Source organism: Phaethon lepturus, unplaced genomic scaffold, assembly GCF_000687285.1.
Source record: "Phaethon lepturus isolate BGI_N335 unplaced genomic scaffold, ASM68728v1 scaffold5994, whole genome shotgun sequence".
NCBI lineage: Eukaryota > Metazoa > Chordata > Aves > Phaethontiformes > Phaethontidae > Phaethon > Phaethon lepturus.
Genome location: NW_010533873.1, coordinates 79146 through 100435, shown reverse-complemented (window position 1 = coordinate 100435; position 21290 = coordinate 79146). Strand labels below are relative to the sequence as shown.

The 21290-nt window shown below is 44.1% G+C and overlaps 1 protein-coding gene across 1 annotated transcript in view; it reads left to right on the top strand.

Moving 5' to 3' along the window:
- LOC104619452 (obscurin-like) overlaps positions 1-21290 on the top strand; it is a gene marked incomplete at its 5' end in the record, with an annotated part of 122615 nt that overhangs the window by 31561 nt on the left and 69764 nt on the right. Inside the window, 7 exon segments of the mRNA XM_010285333.1 lie at positions 78-344; positions 1580-1846; positions 3043-3315; positions 7638-7907; positions 17749-18021; positions 18687-18959; positions 20693-20980. Coding sequence (XP_010283635.1) covers positions 78-344; positions 1580-1846; positions 3043-3315; positions 7638-7907; positions 17749-18021; positions 18687-18959; positions 20693-20980 — 1911 coding nt within the window.

Genomic DNA, 21290 nt, shown 5'->3' with positions numbered 1-21290 from the left:
GTCAGTCTAACTGTGTTAAACAGAACTTGACTCAGGCCTCAATAAAAGCTCCTGTTCCTTCTTTTTTTTCCCTTTAGCTCTGCCAGTTCTTTTCAAAAAGGAGCTCAAGGACAAAGAGGCAGAAGAAGGAGCTGCAGTGAAATTCCAGTGTGAGCTGACAAAGGATAATGCCACAGTGGAGTGGAGGAAAGGCACAATGGAGCTCTTCCCATGTGCCAAATATGAAATTAAATTAAGTGGTCGCACAGCTGAACTCGTGATTCATAATGTAGAACCAGAAGATGCCTCTGATTACACATGTGATACAGGAGACCAGCAGAGCACAGCCGTCCTCAGAGTGAATGGTTAGCATTGCATCAAAATGGAACAGAGGATAAAAGGGATTTGTGAAATGATATTCTTTTATTCATTGGTAAATAAGGCACCCCAAAAGTTGGGATAAAGAGGAAAGCAGGTGCCCAGTCATAAACCAGAATACAGAAGAGTGGATCTCCTGGGATAGGATTGTCAAATGGCTATTTAAACCTGTAAAGTAGAGCATGCAGTGTATTGACCCCTTCCTCTGATACTGATAAAAGCAAGAAACTCTGCATCACGGGGATTTGGAAATTCTAGTAGATCTTTATATTTTGCACTTTGCATTCATTGCTGATTCGGTTGAATCAATAACTAATCATAAGTCATTTACAAAAGCATTTAAAAGAATTTACTATTTTCAATTTTTGTAATGCCCTCCCATGGAGATCCTGAGAACATTGTGTTTAAACAAACCAGGAATAATGTCTGTGAGTAACCACCATCTGTGACATGTTTATGGTCATCTCAAACGATGGGTGGAACTTGTGGCTTTGACCTAAGCCACAACCTTTCAAACTACATCCTCTTGGCTGTACTTGACTCATGAAGCAGCCACTGGGTCAAATACAAGTAAATGAGCCCTGTCCTTGCTTTACTTGTATCGCAGTGGGGTTTAGACAGAAGAACCACAAGCACTGTTTTTCCTGTGTTCACAACTGCTCACACACATGCATGATAGATATTCCCTTCTTGTTTTCATCAGTGACAAGCTGTTCCATGCCCTGCTTGAAGAAATGTAGTCCATTTGTGTGTGCATCATCTGGAAGGACTTACTGTTAATGGTCTAGGGTCTTGAAAAGATAGCAGAGAAATCAGAGATGTGTTTAAAGCTTTACATCATTCATGATGTTGGAAGCCATGAGTATTTCTATGAAAATGAACAAATTTACACTAGTTTTAATCAGAAAGTACCAGGTTTTTCTTAGCCAAAATCTTGATGCGTGTTGGAGTTTCCAATATCCAGAGCAGATGTATAAAAGGTGTTATGTGGATGCCCTTGACTTTATGGGAAACAAACACATTTAGGGAACTTTCTGATCCTCTCCTTGTCTGGATATACAGAATATAGGTCTGTTTACAGAGAAAAAAGAGTTTTTATTATCATATAACCACTTAATGCAAATTTGTTCTGCAGCATCAGACCCCAGGTGCCTTGTGCAGAGTTGTCCAGACCTGGCGTTCAAGCTAATGAATTGTGCATTAATTGTTTTTCACTGTGCAGTCATCAAACCCCGGCTGAAGCAGCAGCTGAAGAATGAAGAAGTGGAAGCGGGAGGAACGGCCAGACTGCGCTGTGAGATTTCCATTAGCAAAGCAGAAGTGGAATGGAGGAAAGACGGAGTTGTCCTTCACTCAAGTTCGAAGTACGAAATGTGGCAGGACGGCACCCTCCGTGAGCTGCGCGTCCATCGCTTGGAGCCCAGCGATGCTGGAGAGTATTCCTGCCAGGCTGGAGACGAAACGAGCTCTGCAAAACTCACCGTGAAAGGCAAGACCCATTTATTGGGGCAAGGGGAGTTTCGCTTTGGGATGCTAAGATTTTGCAACATAATTGTGATAAACAATTGTGCTAGACTATTGTGATAAACACGAGCATAGGAAGGGTATCATAAAAAAATCTTATGGTCAATGAATGCACCGAAGGAAAGACTCACTTGGTGGACAGGAGAGGATAAGGCAGCTATAATTTTTAACTCATGGCTTGAAATATTTTCTTGACATCATCTACATGTGAGTGAACAGATGGTCTGTCCCCAGCTTCCAGTCACATGGCAGCTGCATCTGGCCTTAATGTCATTACAGACAGACCTTGCTTTCAGGTTGGACCACTAGCGTGGAACGATCGCCGCTAGCATCTCTACGGGCTACTCAATGTTACAGACGCTCTGTACATTACGCCCAGCTGCACCATTTTTTGTGCAGATGGTGACCTTAGTTGTATGAACATGTGCAGTGTTTGCTCTGGTGAAGATCCCGCTGCTTTTCCTTTGGTGTTCCCCAGCAGACGCGGGGTACACGTAGCTGCTGCCTGTTGCAGGCTGTCTGTATGGTCTTTGCACAGATCTGCAGGTGCCCAGCTGTCCTAGAAGCAGGACTCAAGTGAACCGGAGCATAAATACCCTGTGCTCACGCTAATCCAGTAAGTCCTGCTGAGAGCACAGAGCCAACCAGGTCCCCAGCCAGTTTGGAGCACCAGTACGGAGTATACGCAATTCTGTTTGCAAAAAGATAACAGAGGGGATCAGGTTTTAATGTTATGCTGTAAGGACATCTAAGTGCAAATGTAACAAATTGCAAAATCCTGATTTTGGCATCTGGCATTCATGCCTTATTCACCCAATCACAGTAACAAACATGTAATTAAAAAAAATCAATATGCAACGTATCTCTAAGAAAGGGCAAGTGATAAAACTGAAGGATATCAGCCATGTTAGCAAGTACGCTGAAAGTAGTGAACCAGCAGAGTTTGAAACGTGATTTGAGAGGCTATGCTATCTCCATCCTTGGAGGTACTCAAAGCTCAGGTGGACAAGGTGCTGAGCAACCTGCTGTAAGCTGGTCCTGCTTTGAGCAGTAGTTGGACCAGATGACCTCCAGAAGTCCACTCCAACCATTATTTGATGATTCTGTGATTTGATCCATGTTTTCTCCTTCATGGCTTGACTACTGATGGGCTGTTTGCAGAGCCTGATGTGACCATCGTGAGCGGCCTAAAGGACGTGGTGGTGTTTGAAGGGGACGATGTCACGTTTCGGTGCCAGGTTTCTCATGAGAACGCAAGGGATGTTGAATGGAAGCTACAGGACGTTGCTCTGCAAAATAATGAAATGAATGAGATCTCGGTGGAAAAAGGAAAGATTCACACCCTGACATTAAGGAAGGTGACTGAGCAGGACATTGGCACTATCACTTTCCGAGTGGGACCCCACACGTCGTCAGCAGAGCTCACAGTAAAAGGTAAAGGCTCTCTGTGATGTGGGAGAGGAGAGAGAACAGGTGACATTTTGCTTATGCTAATAGTAAATTCAAGGCCATCATTCACCCCTTGTTAGCTCATGTTGGTAGGGTGTTAGTAGGGTGTTAGTTGTTAGTGTTAGTTAGTTAGTTAGTAATTTTTGTTGCTTCCACTTTCCCTTTTCTTTTTTCCTTTTTCTGCTTTGGAGTCTTTCTGTCTCTAAACACCGTTTTGAGGAAGTTCTCAGTCAAATGTCCTTCTCCTTCTCTCTTTGAAGCTGTTGGCCTGGTCAAAGTCTCCATCCTCCTGAACCAGTTAAAACATCTGTAAAGTTTTTGATTAGTACTTCAGTAATTTCAACAAATATTTGCGAGTGGGTTTCATGCAAAATCCATTCACTCGTTTTAACTCCCCAATATATAACACAGAAGTTAAAGTACTTTTTAATACTTAACTGTTCAGCTGTAGCTTTAACACTGCAGGGAAACAAGATAAAGGTGACTGTAAACGCCTTGGCTGTGTTTGTAATTTCAGTGCCACCTCCAGTCTTTAAGGAGAAATTACAGAGCACAGAACTGCAGGAAGAAGAAACGGCCATCCTCCGCTGCGAGGTCTCCCAGCCTAATGCTGCGGTGGAGTGGAAGAAAGGCACCCAGGTGATCTCCCCGAGCTCCAAGTATGAAATCAGGCAGGAGGGAACAATCCATACTTTAAAGATTTATCACTTAAAACCAGAAGACTCCGGCAAATACACCTGTGATAATGGAAATGAACAAACGACAGCCACTTTAACTGTTAAAGGTAGGTTGTTTGCTGTTTGTTGCACGTCCTTAGCTTAGTGCTAGCAAGAGGGTGCTATCTGCTGTCCTTAACTTCAGGTGTACTTTGCTGGCATAAACCAGCTGAGTCTTTTTGCTTTCATAAGTTGCGTTAAGTCCTGTGGTGTCCTGAGCAATGATCATGGAAGGACCCAAGTGCAAGAAGTGCTTCCACAATCCTAGACCTAAGGGCCTCTTTCACTCAGAAAACCCAGGCTGGAACTAAAATTAGAATGAGACCATTTTTGATGTCTAACCATCCTTTGAACTGTAGTTCCACATGGGAAAATGGTGCTCAAGAGTCAAAGCGCTCAAACTCATTTGGGCACTCGGCTCCAGCTGAGAAGCAAGGCACCTAAATACTTCAAGGGCCTAGCGTCTTAAAAAAAGGTGTAATGTGCCAATATATCAATTTTTTTTACATCTACTCTGGTGCAAATACAATATTAAAGTGACTTTTTCTGAGATACAAGATCAGCAAAAATAAAGAGGAGTCAGGATGTTCCTGTGAAATGCCGTCTTTTGGAATGTCCGCTGAGGGCTCTCCCATGAAAGGCACACACATGCCTGCTATCACAGTAACTCCAGGATTCAGTGATACCAGAATATTTGTACTGTAAGGAGATCCTCTGATGGTAGCTGTTTGTGTCTCTATGTGTGGTCCCAGCCACTCCAACACTCTTTGAAAAAAAACTCCGAAACCAGGAAGCTGAGGAAGGCTCTACGGTCACCCTGCATGCTGAGCTCTCCAAACACGATGCATCGGTGAAGTGGAAAAAAGGGTCAGTCTTGCTCCAAGCCAGCAACAAGTATGAGATGAAGCAGATGGGCTCTGCTGTGGAGCTACTCATCCACGATCTACAGCTGAAGGATGCTGGAGACTATACCTGCGATTCTGGCGATGAGCAAACTATGGCATCCTTGGTAGTGAAAGGTGACAAAAATCTTTCACTTCACCTTTTAGGGGGCTCTAGGTTGCTTTAGATGCTCCACAGGCTGGGGGTGAAGGGATGGAGAGCAGCCCTGCCCAGAAGCACTTGGGGGTCCTGGTGGGTGCAAAGCTGGACGGGAGCCGGCAATGTGCGCTCGCAGCCCAGAAGCCACCCGTGTCCTGGGCTGCCCCCAAAGCCGTGTGGCCAGCAGGGCAAGGGGGGGGATTCTGCCCCTCTGCCCCACTCTGGGGAGACCCCCCTGCAGGGCTGTGTCCAGCTCCGGAGCCCTCGGCACAGGAGAGACATGGACCTGCTGGAGCGGGGCCAGAGGAGACCCCAGCACCGCTCCGAGGGCTGGAACAGCTCTGCTGGGAGGACAGGCTGGGAGAGCTGGGGGGGCTCAGCCTGGAGCAGAGAAGGCTCCGGGGAGACCTTCCTGCAGCCTGCCGGGGCTGAGAGGGGGATGATAAGAGAGATGGGGACAGACTTTTTAGCAGGGCCTGTCGCAATAGAACAAGGGGTGATGGTTTTAAACTAAAAGAGGGCAGATTCAGACTAGACATAAGGAAGAAATGTTTCACAATGAGGCTGGTGAAACCCTGGCACAAGTTGCCCAGAGAGGTGGTAGATGCCCCATCCCTGGAAACATCCCAGGTCAGGCTGGACGGGGCTCTGAGCAACCTGCTGTGGTTGAAGATGTCCCTGCTCACTGCGGGGGGTTGGACTAGTCGGCCTCTAAAGGTCCCTTCCCTTCTATGATTCTATATGTAAGATTCAGGGACACTGTGGCAGAGGCTAGTCCCTTTTTTGATGAGGATTTCTGAATCAACAGTGATGCAGTCTGACAGAGTAGGTCTTCAGAAAGACTTTATTTCTCTTTCCTCATTCCTTTTTTGGCTCCTAAGAGCCCCAGGGCTGCAGGACTTAGCTGCACAATGGGATGCCCTCACTGCAAATGCAACTCTACAAAAGCCTTGACCCCAGCCATTCCCCAGTTGTCCCACAAAGTACGCCATCCACTCCTACATCACCCGCAAGAACTTTCAGGTCTATGTCCTCTTAATACACATCTGTCACCTGGTTCCTGTGAATTCACTTTGATTTCCGGAACCCCATCTCCTTCTCTTCTAAATACCAATTCAGCCTGTGGAGCCACCAAGGATCTTATAGAGAGCTGGGCTTGAGGAACTAAACTTTTACCTGTGGCACTTTGCAAATCAACCCATCAAAACTCTATCTTGACCCATCAGTGATATACATCAGTGCAGAGACTTCCAGAGTTCATGTCTCTTCTGGGTCCATTTCTCAAATGAGGGACATTATATAATTATGATTCTCTATGCTCCCTCCCAAATACCTGAGAACTTAGGAATCAGGTGTAGGCTTTTGAGTTGTGGCCTTGATACCCATTTGGAGATGCATGAACTTAGATTCTGAAGACTCCATATCTATGACCACTTCTGTGTAAGAGGGAACACATTCCCAGAGGTGCTTGGTGTACGCAGTGCCCAGTGACTTTTGGGGAGTGCAGAGTGCTTAGTGCTCCTGGAAATATAGCACTTTCTGTCATTCCTTGTTTGGGTTTTAAAGTAATTTTGGAATTGAGTTTGAACTAAATTTGGAATGGCACCACAATGTCATTAAACACGAGACTTAGTGACACAGCCAGCGATGAAACGTATTTTTTTTCCTCTGATTTATCTTGGTTTAGCTTTGCCAGTAATCTTCACACAACCACTCCAGAACCAGCAAGCTGAAGAAGGCGGCACCATCACTTTGAGCTGTGAAATCTCAAAATCAAATGCCACTGTGCAGTGGAAGAAGGCCGGGACAGTGCTGCGACCAAGTGACAAATACAAGATGCATCAAGCTGGATCCGTGGCTACGCTGACGATTCGCAACCTGAGTGAAGCTGATGCTGGGGAATACATGTGCGACACAGGGGACCAGCAAACCGCTGCAGCCGTGCTCGTGAAAGGTGGGGCTTTGCGTGGGGAAGAGCTGAACAGAACTTGGGGCTATGGCAGGGGCACATGATTAAGTCATTTGTGACTTAAGTCATTAGTCATTACTCATTAAGCTAATCGTTGTCCTGTGCCCAAATTGAATCATGGGGATCTCAGAGGCGAGAGTGATTTCAGATGGATAAGAACTGGGTCAGTTACCTCTAGGGAATCAGAAATGGGTCTTTAGACAATGATTCTGTGGCTTAATGTTAATGTCACCCACTGAAATCTGTTGACAATGTTTTCACAGTAGATAGATTGCATTAGAAATATATATTATGTATTTATTATACACACAATGCAGTAAAACATGCACACTTTATAGAATATCATATATATGTGCGTAATTGCGTAATATATATGCACACATACATACATTATGCATCTGTAAGAATGTAACATGTTACTACATGTCCTTGTAACTACATTTCCATGAATTTAGTGCTTAGTGCTTTGTGGTGGTTTTTTCAAGTAATATAGTACTGTCAAGAAAGAGCATAACAAAATGTTTAACCCAGGAAGCGTCACTTGAAAGTAGATATCAAACTCTGTTGACCTTTCCATAAAGAACCAGCAGTGACCATAGTGGAGACACTGAAGGACGTCACTTTGTATGAAGGAGAAGACGCAGTGTTTGAATGCAGGCTGTCCCGCGAGACAACACAGGATGCCCAGTGGTTCCTGGGGGATGTTCCCCTGCAATCCAATGAAATGAATGAGATCAGAGTCCAAGGGACGTGTCATACTTTGGTCCTGAGGAAGGTGACATTAGAAGACTGTGGGCCCATCAGTTTCAAAATTGGGCAACATACCTCAGCAGCACAGCTAACAGTCCAAGGTGAGCAACCTTCTAGGAAGAGGGATTGAGAAGATACTGGTAAGAACTGCCAACATCGCTTTAGCTCTGGGGAGGTGTATTTGGGAGGAGGGGTCCTTGGAAATTTTGGGAGATTCTGCTAACATAATTCAGGCATTTAGGAGTTAGATACGTACATCTGAGCTAGTCGTTTCAGTCCTTTTTATAGACCATGGAATGAAGCAAACATCCTTTGAAGACCATTCAAGTTATCCTGAAACAAGCAGCTAATATATGTCAGAATCAATGCTGAGCGTCGAGAATATGCTCTGAATTAGTCTCCTACTTGCAATTTTGTTTTAGATCATATTTACTCAAAAAAAGTCTGAAAACTCTGAAAAACCTTTGCCTATAGAATGCTTTTGAAAGAATGGCCATGTCAATACCTTGCCTTGTTTGTTCCTCTTTGATCTGGTTCAAAATGTGACTATAAGCACCCAGTTCTGGCCTGGGGGCAATGCTGGATTAGGCGGTCGCAGCAGTGTTGGTACCCTCTTCCCCACAGTTGCTCCCATCACCTTTGTAAAAGCACTCCACAGCTTGGAGCTACAGGAGGGTGGCACAGCTCACCTGTCCTGTGAGGTGTCTAAACCTGATGTCACGGTGGAGTGGAAGAAAGGCACGTCCGTGATCCGCTCCAGCCAGAAGTGCAGCATCAAGCAGGAGGGGAACGTGCACACGCTGGTCATTCACGATTTGAACCGTGCGGACTCAGGGGAGTATAGCTGCCACACAGCTGACGGGAACACCACCGCCAGACTGGAGGTTAAAGGTATGGCTTCCTGTTTGCTTAACGGTGGCGAGAGGTGCGCATGTCAGTTTTTGGAGCTCTCTAGTACAAGACCGACATTGAGGCAGTGGAGCAAGTGCAGTAGAAGCCACCAAGTTTGTCACGGGGCTGGAGAACATGAAGTATAAGGAGAGGCAGGGGCAGCTGGGTTTTTTCAGTCTGGGGAGGAGAGGGTTGAGGGGGGACCTCGTTGCTGTCTGCAGTTTCCTAACAGAGGTCTACGGAGCAGGAGAGAGACCGACTTTGCTTGGCGTGCTCAGGGAGCAGATGAGAGGCAACAAGTGCAAGCTGCAGCAAAATAAATTAACATTAGGAGAAAAACCCAACTTTTCACAGTGAAGGGTTGATCAGACACTGGAACTGGGACCCACAGGGTTGGAGGAATCTCCATCCATGAAGGACCTCCGGAGGTCCCTTCAGCCTTAATTATTCTGTAATTGATCCCTGGCTGCATGATCTGAAGCCTCAGGTCGGAAGGTGAATATTCTTTGAGTGCTTTTATCCTGTTCTGTGGTTTTATTTTGAGGATGAGAAACCATCTGGGCTTCAGAAGTTATTACTGAAGTTAGTTGGGAATTCTTTCTGAAAAGAAGTCTAGGACATGGGGAGAAAAATGCAGCTCTTGTAGAACTGAAATTTTCCCCGATGGTTAACTCCTTTCCCTCCTCCCCCTCTGTCTGGCTTAGACCTAGGCATCCCTGCCCCTGGCAGCTATCCTTCGGTAAATGCAGCCAGAATTGTGCATGAACTTCATGAATGGCGTTATCAGTACCTTAAAAATAAACCATTTTCTATTCTTGCTTTGCCTGTTTTTCCTCTTTGCACCATTCCCCCTTTCAAGCCCTGCCTGTCCTTTTCAAACACTGGCTGAAAAACGAGGAGGTGGAGGAAGGGTGCACAGCCGTGCTGCACTGCGAGCTGACCAGACCCAACGCACCCGTGGAGTGGAGGAAAGGAGATACGGTGCTGCAGCCAAGTGACAAATATGAGATCCGGCAAGAGGGGACACGTGTTGAGCTCTTCATCTATGATGCTGAGGCTCAGGATGCTGGTGATTATACGTGCGACTCGGGGGATCAGCAGACCACTGCATCATTGCAAGTCAAAGGTAGGAGAAGCCTTGCTTGAAGGCAGAGAAGTTACGGCTGTGGCTGTCCTGCCCAGGGGAGATAAGGAGGTTTTATCACTGAATTATCATTAACACTCTGTATCTGTGAATTACAACTGCAGGAACGGGTTTGATCCGCAGTCTGTTCTTCAAGGAAGAAGCTAGTGCCTTTTAAAGCCAATTCTTCTTCTGCAGTTGCAATTTTAGTCTCACGGTGAGAATCAGGGGCAAAACTGCAGCTGCTGCTAATGGAGGACACGTACAAGAGCATTTACAGAACTTGCCTGCTGCCTGGCAATAAGAGACTCTAGAACAAGTCCATTTTAAATGGAACCTGAGCAGCTCGAGATTTATGGCCCTCTTTCTTTTTCTGGTGGCTACCTTTTTGGACCTTATAGTTTTATTAATTTTATACTTTCATATATTGATTTTCTAGTTTTACTCATTTTGAAGCAATGAGATTATGCTTTTAGATCCTGATTTTAGCCCCCATAACCAGCTCCAGCTCAGAGTGTGTGGTTTCAGCGATTAAATGTCCAAATGCTGTGACTGGTGCTGTTGTGCCTCTCACTGCTTACACTGAAAATTTTGTGTATGCCCACACGAAGCCCCTTAGAGGGGACCTATGGCAATCCTTACAGAGCAGCAGTGGACACCCTCACAGCATCAGCATCTGATCCCCATGAGTGTCTGGCTATGGCACAGCTCAAGGTCGTGTTCTGGGTTTGCCATTGCCAACAGGCAAGCTGTGGTTCAGAAAGATGGGAATTGCCAAGCCAGAGGAGTTGCAAGCAAGTTTCTCACCTCTGAGCATTGTCACTGATGCAGCCGCTTCTCCTCCGCAGTACTACCTGTGCTGTTTAATGAAGAGCTGAAAAATGTAGAGTCTGAAGAAGGGGGAACAGCTGTCTTGCACTGTGAGATCTCCAAGCCGGACGCCCCCGTTGAGTGGAGAAAAGGAGGGGTGGTCATTCAGCCCAGTGACAAGTACGAGATGAAGCTGAAAGGCAGCATTGCTGAGCTGATCATCCATGGTGTAGAGCCTGATGACTGTGGGGATTATACCTGTAGCACTGGATACGAGATCACCACGGGTTCTGTGTATGTGCAAGGTAAGGTGGAATGTGGTGGAAAAGCTCTGATTTTGCTACCTGGATTTCTTATTTTAATATCTTTGACAGTAACTGGCCAAACTTGTCTGAGATACAAACAGTTGAAAGTCCATTCATTTCTCTCCTGATTTCAGTGAAGTTATAAACACTTACATCCAGGCTGAGGTTGAACCAATGCTTGTAAGTTAAGGTAGTTCAAAGTACTGACCGTACTGTGTACCCCAGCAGATGGTGGTACTGCTGAAAATCTATTTGCTCGGAGCAATGGTCATAAAAAATATGGAAATTCTTGTTATTATTGATTACAGCTTCTATCAGTGTTGATATTCTTATTACTCTTTTAAAGCACTGTAAGTAAACGCCCCATTTAAATGTTAAGCTACCTCTGCCTCCCACCTCATAAAATGTCAGTGCAGATGGTTGCAACACACAGGAGAGCCAGTCACGACCTGGTCATGGAGTAGAGCGTCCTCTCAGTGAAGCAGTGTTTGCAGACACACACACTGCGCTTGCAAGCGGGTGAAGGATGGAAGGTGGTGTTTCAATTCCTTAAAGAAAGTTTAAGCTTTTTCACTGGAACAGCATTACAAGTTTAACTCTCCTGGACAACTTGCACTGTTGCTTGGGCTCGCTCTGCAGGAAGGGACATGTACGTGTTTATGCTTTTGTTTTCCTTTGGCACCTTCTCTTGCTCTGTTATACAGAAGAAGCAGCAGTCATAGTTTCTGGTTTAAAGAACACAGACGTCTTTGTGGGTGAGTCGGCCACGTTCACCTGTGAGCTCTCGCACCCGGGCGTGAAGAACGTGCAGTGGTGGCTCGATGGATCTCCCCTTCACAACAACTTTGTGACTGAAATCTCTGAGCAGGACGGGATGATCCACACTTTAACCCTAAATGACGTGGCGTGCCATGACTCAGGCACTGTCACCTTCAGAGCTGGGTCCCTTATATCGTCAGCTAAATTATTAGTCAAAGGTATTTCATCGTTAGAAAGAAACACATGGCCACCTCTGGACTTGCTCAGTGTGCTAGTGCTTCTGCCTTCTAGGCTACCCTTACTAAATCCCTTCACAGTTCTTCTGTGTCATGTAACCCTCCACTTCTGCGAGTCACCCATATTCACACCAGAAGTCTTACAGGTACGACCACATCGATTTTGTTCAGGTGAGGAGATGTTGCAGGGTCAGAGCTGCTGCTTTCACCTGACATCTAAGTAGAGCTGAACCACTGTGGTAGCACCTGATTATTTTTTTTTTATCCTCCCCTTCAACTGTTTTTATAATACCACAAAATATAAGGTAGCTGGAAATTCACAAAATTACCACTGTGCTGCTCCATAGCTAGGCTACCGGTGCTGAGTTCAGTACATTCCCAAGACAAGATTTTGGGCTGTTATATTGGTGGCTCCAGAGCTCTTCCTGGAAACCAAAGGGTGTATGACTTTGCAGTAACACGGTGACAAAATGATCCTTGTTTGTTGACTGCCAGAATAGTAATGGTCATCACTGCACTAGCAAAGCTTTCTGGTCTGTTGAATAAATATTTTTCTCATTTGGTAAGGGTAGCCACAAGCTGCAAATAACACTGAGCTCCAGACTTGATAAAGCAAGCTCCTTCACATCCAGTCCTTTTATAGCCATTGGGAAAAGTTGTTATTTTTCAGACAAAAGTAACGCTTATGCCTTCCTTGGAAAAGGGATTTGTGTATATGGAGATATAAATGGTTACGAGTTATTAAAATCTACCCCTATGCTATGGCTGTCTCCCGTAACAGGAATGAACCATAATATGGAATTGTAGTCCGTGTAATTCAGAAAATTTAACTCTCTGCAAAGATAAAATGCCAAATCACTTCTTCCTAATATCAGAATGATGCAGCAACAACATAGTGTGCAAACCCCACAAATCCCATGTCCATTTGTATCAATTTTGAGTTTCACATTTTCAGAGACAGAACCTAGTTCTGAGCTTTCTAGGTGAAGAACTCCAGTGGGCCTAAAACATAAATTAAAAATAAATGTGTTAGGTATTCTAGTCAGTCAAAAAAAGGGCTCCTGAAAAGTTTTCATTTCACAGAATCACAGCATCACTCATGTTGGAAGGGACCTCTGGAGATCGTCTAGTCCAACACCACAGCTCATGCTAGTACACATAAGTATGTGGATATCTTGTGCTTCTGTTAAGACAAGATGTCTTTAATGTGAACCTGAATCACAATAGTATATGACTATAATTGGATTAGGATGAGAACACCCCAGTTACACTGTGCTCAATAACACTTGGCTGAATAAGAAAGTAAAACACTAATAAAATTCTAACTGTGCTTGTATTAACCGCCAATTTCATGCGCTTTATTTTGTCCAGAAATTTAAAAATACATCTGTCTTCGAACTAGGTGTATTTCAGTCTATCTAGCTACCCGTGGCTTGTTCTTCATCAGGGAACAAGTTTTCTTTCTCTCTGTTCCCTGTGCCCCATTCTGCCGGCGTAAGGCAGGCTTGTAACTGGATATATTCTATAGTAGGTGAGATCTCACGACAGCTTTTCTTGTTGAGCCTTCACAATGTCATTGCCCTACAACTGCATTCATTCAGTGGCCCAGCGTGATGGCATCTTCATGTATGGGTGGGGGGAAAATGGAAAAGGTTGAAGGAGCTGCCACCTTCTTCTGACCCCCTTGGGCAGGGTGAGAATTACAGGCCCCGGTGTACACGTTGGCTCCTAAGTCCAAAGGAGCTTTCTGCCGTTCTGCATGGGTGAATAGGGCCACCAAGGCCTTAGCCTAGCAGTGGCAAAGAGCAGTGGGGCAGTGGAGCCACGACACCTTCCTCCTCCAAGACCACAGGTGACTTTCGCTGTGAGGAGCACATCTGCATCTTATGAAAGGAGATGGTATTATAGTCCCCAGCTGCACAGATACCTTCTTGCTTCTTCAGTCCTGGTCTAACCAAAACATCTCCATGATCTGCCATTGATGCCTCCTCCGCACAAACACACGTACAGGCACACGGAGTGGTAGAGGAAGCCTTAGAGAGCAGGATCAAGCCTTGGAACAAGTTTCCAAAAGACATGTGCAAAATTATCTTTGCTTCTCAAGGTCTGCTAGTAGCACCCCAAATCCTCAACTTGATGCTCCAGTTTCAAGAGGAGCATTCCAGACAGAGGTCCAGTGTCATTTATTCTAGCTGGCTTCTGATAAAAGCAACTGTTTGAAAGATGAGGACATATATCAGCTTTCTCTGACATCTTTTTATGTCCCGTTGTAACCCTATCGATTTTTTGAGGAAGTTGACATAGTTCTGCTGAAAAGTATGTTGCAGAGAGACTTCCATTTTCAGACTTCATTCAGATTTTTCTTTTTAGCATATATATTGCAGTTGTATGCAGGTGGTCCAATTTGACATCTCAAGAGGCACTCCTTGGCTGCTTTGGAAGCTCACAATATTTTGAGGTTAGATATATCTACTGTGCCCTACAACTGCCTCCCAAGAAGCAGAATTAGTATTTTAAAAGAAAGACTGGATGATTAAAAGCAGCCCCATGGATCTCACTTTCTTCAGAGGAGCTGCATATCCAGCTGCTCTCAGCATTTTATGGGCTCTCAATCTGCAATTGCAGTGGTTCCTGCTGCACCTCTAGGTCAGCTGCTGTAAAGGAAATCGTATTATTTTTTCCCCAAACTACATCTCTGCTGCAGAGGAACACATGGTCAGTCAAAACGACAATCTGCAATTGCAGTGGTTCCTGCTGCACCTCTAGGTCAGCTGCTGTAAAGGAAATCGTATTATTTTTCCCCAAACTATATCTCTGCTGCAGAGGAACACATGGTCAATCAAAACGATAAGTACCTATCTCCTGTGAAGTGCCCTTTTTTGTTACAGTTGTCCTGGAACTTTGCTCCTCGTGCTGCCAACGACTCCTGACATACAGCCATCACCACCACTGGGCAGGAATGACTGAGTATTGCATTTGCATTTCTTTCCAATGAGTGGTTGCAGTTTGCTCATACAAGGAGCCTCCAGTAGAGTTTGTAGCATTTTCCTTCCGCTACATGAGGTTGAGAGTTACAGGGAACCGCTCACAGCAGCCCACCCGCTGCAGTCCTCTGTGCTCCTGCCACGTTCTGGGAAGCAGAAGTGTTTCACATCCAGTGCTTCCTAGTCTAGAGGATTTCAGCAATGCTGGGAGAAAAAACTAAGCCTGGAGGGAATCTCAGCAGATGTTCTGCACAGAAGTTCAGATTCAGGGCTGTTAAAGCACGAGCCTTAATTGCTGGTGGCCCATTTTCCAGTGTGATAGTTGTATTGTAACGTACCAGTTTTGCTTCAATCCTGCTTGACGCTGACACAAGCACAGACTAAACTGCTAATCCCCAGCGTGCCCAGTCAGCTTCCTGCTTGCACTGTCGCTCTGCTTGCTCCCCACGAGGCTCTGTGCTTGTCAAAAATCTCCAAGTTGCGATTTCCATGAGGATCCACTAATGCATGTCCTTCCTGACGTGTTGGTTAACAGATCCAACCATTGAAGTGGTCAGTCCCATGCAGGATATAACTGTTGATGAAGATGGCACAGCAGAGTTCATATGCCAATATTCTAGGCCAGTACACGCCATATGGAAGAAAAATGATCAGGAAATACATGCAGATGGGCAGCGAGTGATTATCGATCAGGACTGGAATGTAAGCATGCTAAAAATTAAACCTACGGTACCAGAAGACACTGGCATCTATTCTTGTGAAGCTGAAGGCACTAAAGTGATGGCTGCACTTGATGTTCAAGGTGAGGTCTTCCATCCAAAGAGGAAGACTATCATGGGTTCCAAATAAAAGAGGTGGAAAAATCACAGCAGCACCTCACAATAAGCGACACATCAGATACCTGGTCTCTGGTGTTCACTCCAGTGCTGGTAACGATGGTAAAAGTAGTTGGGAGTTAATGGGAATCGAAAATGAAGCGGCAGCATTTCACTGGAGCTTAGTTCTAATTAACGCCCACTTATTACACCACTTACACATCATACCTCTTCTACAATGAACTGGAGCATCAGCGCAACGGGATGTGTCATGCTGAATTACTGTAAAATCACAGATGTAATATTAGTCCAAAGGAATAATAAGAGTACTTTTTGCTGTTACAAAGTGCTTTTTACACACAGTGTGCCTTAAAACCGGTACCTAATGGATAGCGTGGAATTTCATTTAATGTTCAGCTAAGCTAAGGTAGCTTGGTATTTCACTTATTTCAAATACTGATCACTCAGGAATTTCCTTCTCACTTGGCATCAGCATTTGTGAGGGCCCTGAGAAACAGTAAATAAAAATATCAACAGTAAGTTTAGGATTTTACACTGATGTTTCTTATTTTTTTCTGCTGTGATGAATTTACTGGTTTTGCTCACCAGGTGTGATCAGCAAGAGCAATACTTCTGATTTGATTTCTGAATATTTCTGTTTTGTTAGGCAATTATGCCTTCTCGCTTAACCAGAGTTGTGAGTACAGAAGAGCAGGGTATTATTTATTATAACATTTTCTACACTGATAAGCACTTTCCATTTTAGGGATTTAAAAAGATGTTAATGAACATAAACTAAAAGCACCCCAGAGGAGGTAGGATTTGCATATAGGCTGCTTTTCGTAGTCAGGGAAATCAGCGCTCCAAAAGTGCACAAATAAACAGCTCAGATTTGTTCTAACAAAATTATACATTCTCCAAGGTTTTACAAGCCCCTCATTGTTCTCCATAAGTATGAATATTATAAAATAGAGGTTGTTTTTTTTTAGTAACTCATACTCTTTTTTTTGCTATTAAATAAGTTGTTCGGCGCTTTTTTTTTTCTTAGAACAGTTCCAGATAATGGTTATAAGATCTGAATAAGAATGTCTCAGGGGGTTGGTTTTTATTGTAAATCATGTTGACCATTGTATGGTATCTGTATATACTGTATTTACTCAACCATATGTTCCCACTGTTGTGCATGTAATTTGTCCATGTAGCTGGTCTAACATGAATTATATTCACATGCACCAGCCCACATTTAATTGTGCATCAGGCTGATTGTTTATGTACAAATGCCAACTGATGCATGACTCTGCGGGCAAATGGCGTGTGTAGATACGTGCATGTTTCTGACTACACAATTCACCACACACGCATGAGAAAATAAACCTAATACACTATCACAGAGCTTTTGTAATAATTCAGAAATTTGCTATTCAAAATACTGTTAATACAGATTTTAACTTTTTGTGTGGTTCCTAGAGGCAGACTTCTTAACTCAGCTTTTCCATCTATAATATTCTCTCATATTTGCTTCGTGTGAAAGGTAGTAAGATTTTATTATGAGTTGTCACTGGTTTTACATCTCCCCAGTTATGAAGATATCTGTGCTGCCTGGGAGATCTGTGGGAATCTGGATTGCTGCTGTGGGACAGGAGGAATTTGATTATACTTTATCTTCCCGAGCTAGCCTTTCCTATTGACTATTGGCCTGATTAATATAAACACCAACATGATTTTCTTTACTTGTAAAAACAGAAGTCAGGTTTCTGGAGGAAGCCTAGATGAAATGCTAGAGGTCCTAGAGGTTTATCATTGTTTTCAAACTATCTCACTACGTAAAATGTTTTAAAATACATTATTCTGTTAGGGCATGGTTGAAGTCAACAACTAAACCTACAAGCACTGATTATCACATCCACGCCCTTTCCACCAGCTTTCCAGCAGTGGGAATCATCCAGTGCTCCAAGGCTTGTTAATATTCAGATACGCACGGCCAAACAATTAATACTGTTTGTTGTCCTTCTTTGCTAGCCAAGAACAGCATTGTCCAGGGCTTGGAGAATGTGGAAGCGGTGGAAGGAGGAGAAGCCCTGTTTGAATGCTATCTTTCCAAGCCGGAGTGCTACGATTACAACTGGCTGATTGACGATGAACCTGCCAAAACTACAGAGAACACTGAGATGGTTTACTTTGAAAATGGACGCAGGCATCTTCTGCTGCTGAAGAACCTAACTCCCCAGGACAGTTGCAGGGTGACTTTTATGTGCAGTGATGCAGTGACCTCAGCCTTCCTGACGGTGAAAGGTAACCGAAGCACTTGTGCGTGGAGAGTCTTAAATTTCTGGTTGGAAAGGATAAATGAACCAGGAATAAATGATGAGTAGCAGAGAGGAAAAGTTCATCTGCTGCTTGCTTCTTACCTAAATCTTCTTCCCACACAATAAATAGATGATGTCTTACAATTTCCTTTTTTTCTTGTTCCATATGCCATGGCATGAAGGTAAACAGTATCAGCTGGCAATGAGTTAGCAGCAAATGACTGTCTTACAGTTGTCATTATTCTGATGAGTTGGGTTGTGTTTATAGGTACTTCAGGGCTTTAGAGATAAGAGTTGTATCAGCAACAATATCATCCTTGTATTTTATGCTGTTACTGGAGACCCCTGTGAGGATCAGAACCTCTTTCAGAGTACAAGAACAGCCATCCTCAGTCATAGCATGGTATCTCCATTGTGGTTTTCCGCTACTTGGGAAAGACATTGCTAGGATGGTTTTTGCTCCTGAAAGTTTTGGGAAGTTTCAGTCCCAGATGACACCTTCTGTTCTAGTGATATACATAACCCTCCTGTTAATGATCTCCATGGTCTCCAAGGCCTGACTGCCCAGAGCTTCAGCATAAATATTCACAAAAACTCTTGCTTGTATTTGTTTATGTAACCGAGGGCTTCATTACGTATTTTTGTCTACAGGATGGCGCCTACAGATTTTGCAGCCTCTCACAGATGTGGAAGTGTCTTTGGGGGAGCAAGCTACATTTAGCTGCGTTCTAAGTGAGGCTGTGCCAATTACTGAAGTTGCCTGGTATAATAATGACATAGAAATCCAGTCAGATGAGGACTGGGAGGTACAAGCAGATGGAAACAAATACAAACTTATTCTGAAAAAAGCCCAACCTCATCATTCTGGAGAGGTGACCTTTGCTTCCAGGGAAGCAATTTCATCAGCCAAATTATCTGTGATAGGTAAGTGTCTGTTGTTCTAGCCCAGTGGCACTTCAAATCTCAGACTTTGCTATTGAGATACCATATTGAATTTTCTAATCTTTGTACTGATTCTTTTCTCTTTGCTTGCATGTCCCAAGCTATGTTTTTAGTCTGAGAAGATGCCGTTGGGCAACTTGTTCTTGTGACTGGAAACGGTTCACCTCGTCAGAATAAAATTATATCAGGCTAGTGATGGTAGAGATGTTCACCAGCTTTCCTTAGATGCAGCCTTTTGTAAAATGTAACATAGAATCTAATAGAAATCCATTTACTCAGATTTCAACATCACCCTCAGCAAATGTGGACATGGGAGGGAGCTGAACTAGACTGCATGTGGAAAAATTATCCAGGACGGCAGAGAACCCTTTGAAATCTGCTAATGTTCTCATGTGCAGGGCAACCAGTTTTGCAGATTAATGAGCTGCATATTAAAATCTTGAAGTGGATGAGATCCGAGAAACACCCACCTCGTACTTCAGAGATACAAGAGTGAACAGCTCTTGGAGTAGTTCATAAGTAGAAAGGGTGATAGTAGCCTAATTCCATTGTGGGACAGGTTAGACCAATGACTCATCAATGTCCATTCCAGCACCCAAAGTCTGTCTCCTTCCCACAGTGGGATAGGTGCACCATCCAGCAATGGTCATGGCACCACAATCCAGTGATGGTTATGAGATATTTGCAATGTGTTTTAGCTGTACACTGTATTTGAGATGTTCAAGAGCCACTGATTGACCATCCCTCCTTTAAATTGTTATGGGTAGTCTGTCTGCCTAATGAATTCTGAGACTTTAACAGATCCCTGATATCTTCCACTCATTTCCACAAAATAATTAGCTGTTGATGGATTTAGAACAGTGTTATCTTATTTTGGGCACCTACATTTTAGGAACTGCAAAATACTATCCTAATGAACTCCTCCTGTTGACAGGTTTTCTCTATGAAATTTGGCTGAAAAGAGAGAAAAGGAGCTTATATGTTACGTTGAAAGGAATGTTTGTTGTGTCGAGAATTAAAGAACTGGCTGTTGACCTTATTTGCCTTTAATTTGTTGGACTGGTACATCATGGCAGGTCATTTGCTTGATGCCAGAATTATTTCTGCCTTCTAAGCCAAAGTGTAAATTAGGTGAAGAACATTTTCCAGTGTACTGAGTATGATTGTCAGTAGCCAGTCTGGTAGGACACCACTCCATTCCTATTACGTATTTATTTGTTATTGCGTGATGCTGTGATGTATAAAGCAATTACACAGAAAATTGGGTGACTTGCTATTAAACAATTAGAGTTACTCTGTAGTTCAATGATAACTTGATTTCCATTAAGGTTAGACCTGAAATATGTAAGACCAAAGCCCAAATGTACCTGAAATTTTCAGCTAAGTTCCTTGGCAATACAGACAATATGGGGTCATCGTTAGTTTGAGTTAGGTGGGATAAAGTAGCAAGAAAAAATCACAATAATATGTGATATTAAGTAACTGAGAGGGCAGTTGGAGAATGAATGTTTGCCCATTAGCAGTGTAGTCCAGGACAGATGAAGGAGAACTCAGTGGTGCACAGGTATGTCTCACGGGCATGTACCCACTCAACTTTACAGTAAGACTGAATCTGTTGTCCTTCTTTCTCATTGCTTGTAGAAGGCTCTTGGTTTTTTTAGTACAAAGCATTATTGCTCATGTTGTACATCACAGGACCTCTCTTGTGCCTTCAGCCCACCCTGATCCACCTGAAGAACCAGAAGTTTTAAGTAAGAGCAGTCACTCTGTAACTCTGTCTTGGTACAAGCCGTTGAGTGATGGTGGTTGTGACATCCTAGGCTATAATGTGGAGAGGAAAATCCCGGGTATTGGCTGGCAGTCGTGCAGCAAGGGCATTATTCAAAACACAGAGTTTATGGTGGACAATCTCACCCTGGGTGAACCCTACAGATTCCGCGTCTCGGCTATAAACAAAGTTGGGGCCAGCGAGCCGGTGCACTTCCCTCAGATGGTGCGGCTAGGTGAGAATGGAGAGATGCACCCATGGAGGACTGCAAGCTGCTGTAGACCTTGTGTTTCGCATGGCATGCCTGTTTCACCCGTTCCAGGCATCTCCTGGAAGAGTTCACTCTGCAATGTCTTTCAGTGCTTTGCTGCCAGCACAATAGAGGAGAAGGAGCTTGGAAAAATTGTTCTGGGCTGCCACAAACAAAACCTGCTGCATTATTAGTACTCAACACCCATCTTCTACAAACTGCATCAAGCTGTCTTGCAGCCTGCACTGCATCCATGTGTTGTCCAGTCACCATGGGTTTCTTTTCTGGTGGAGTT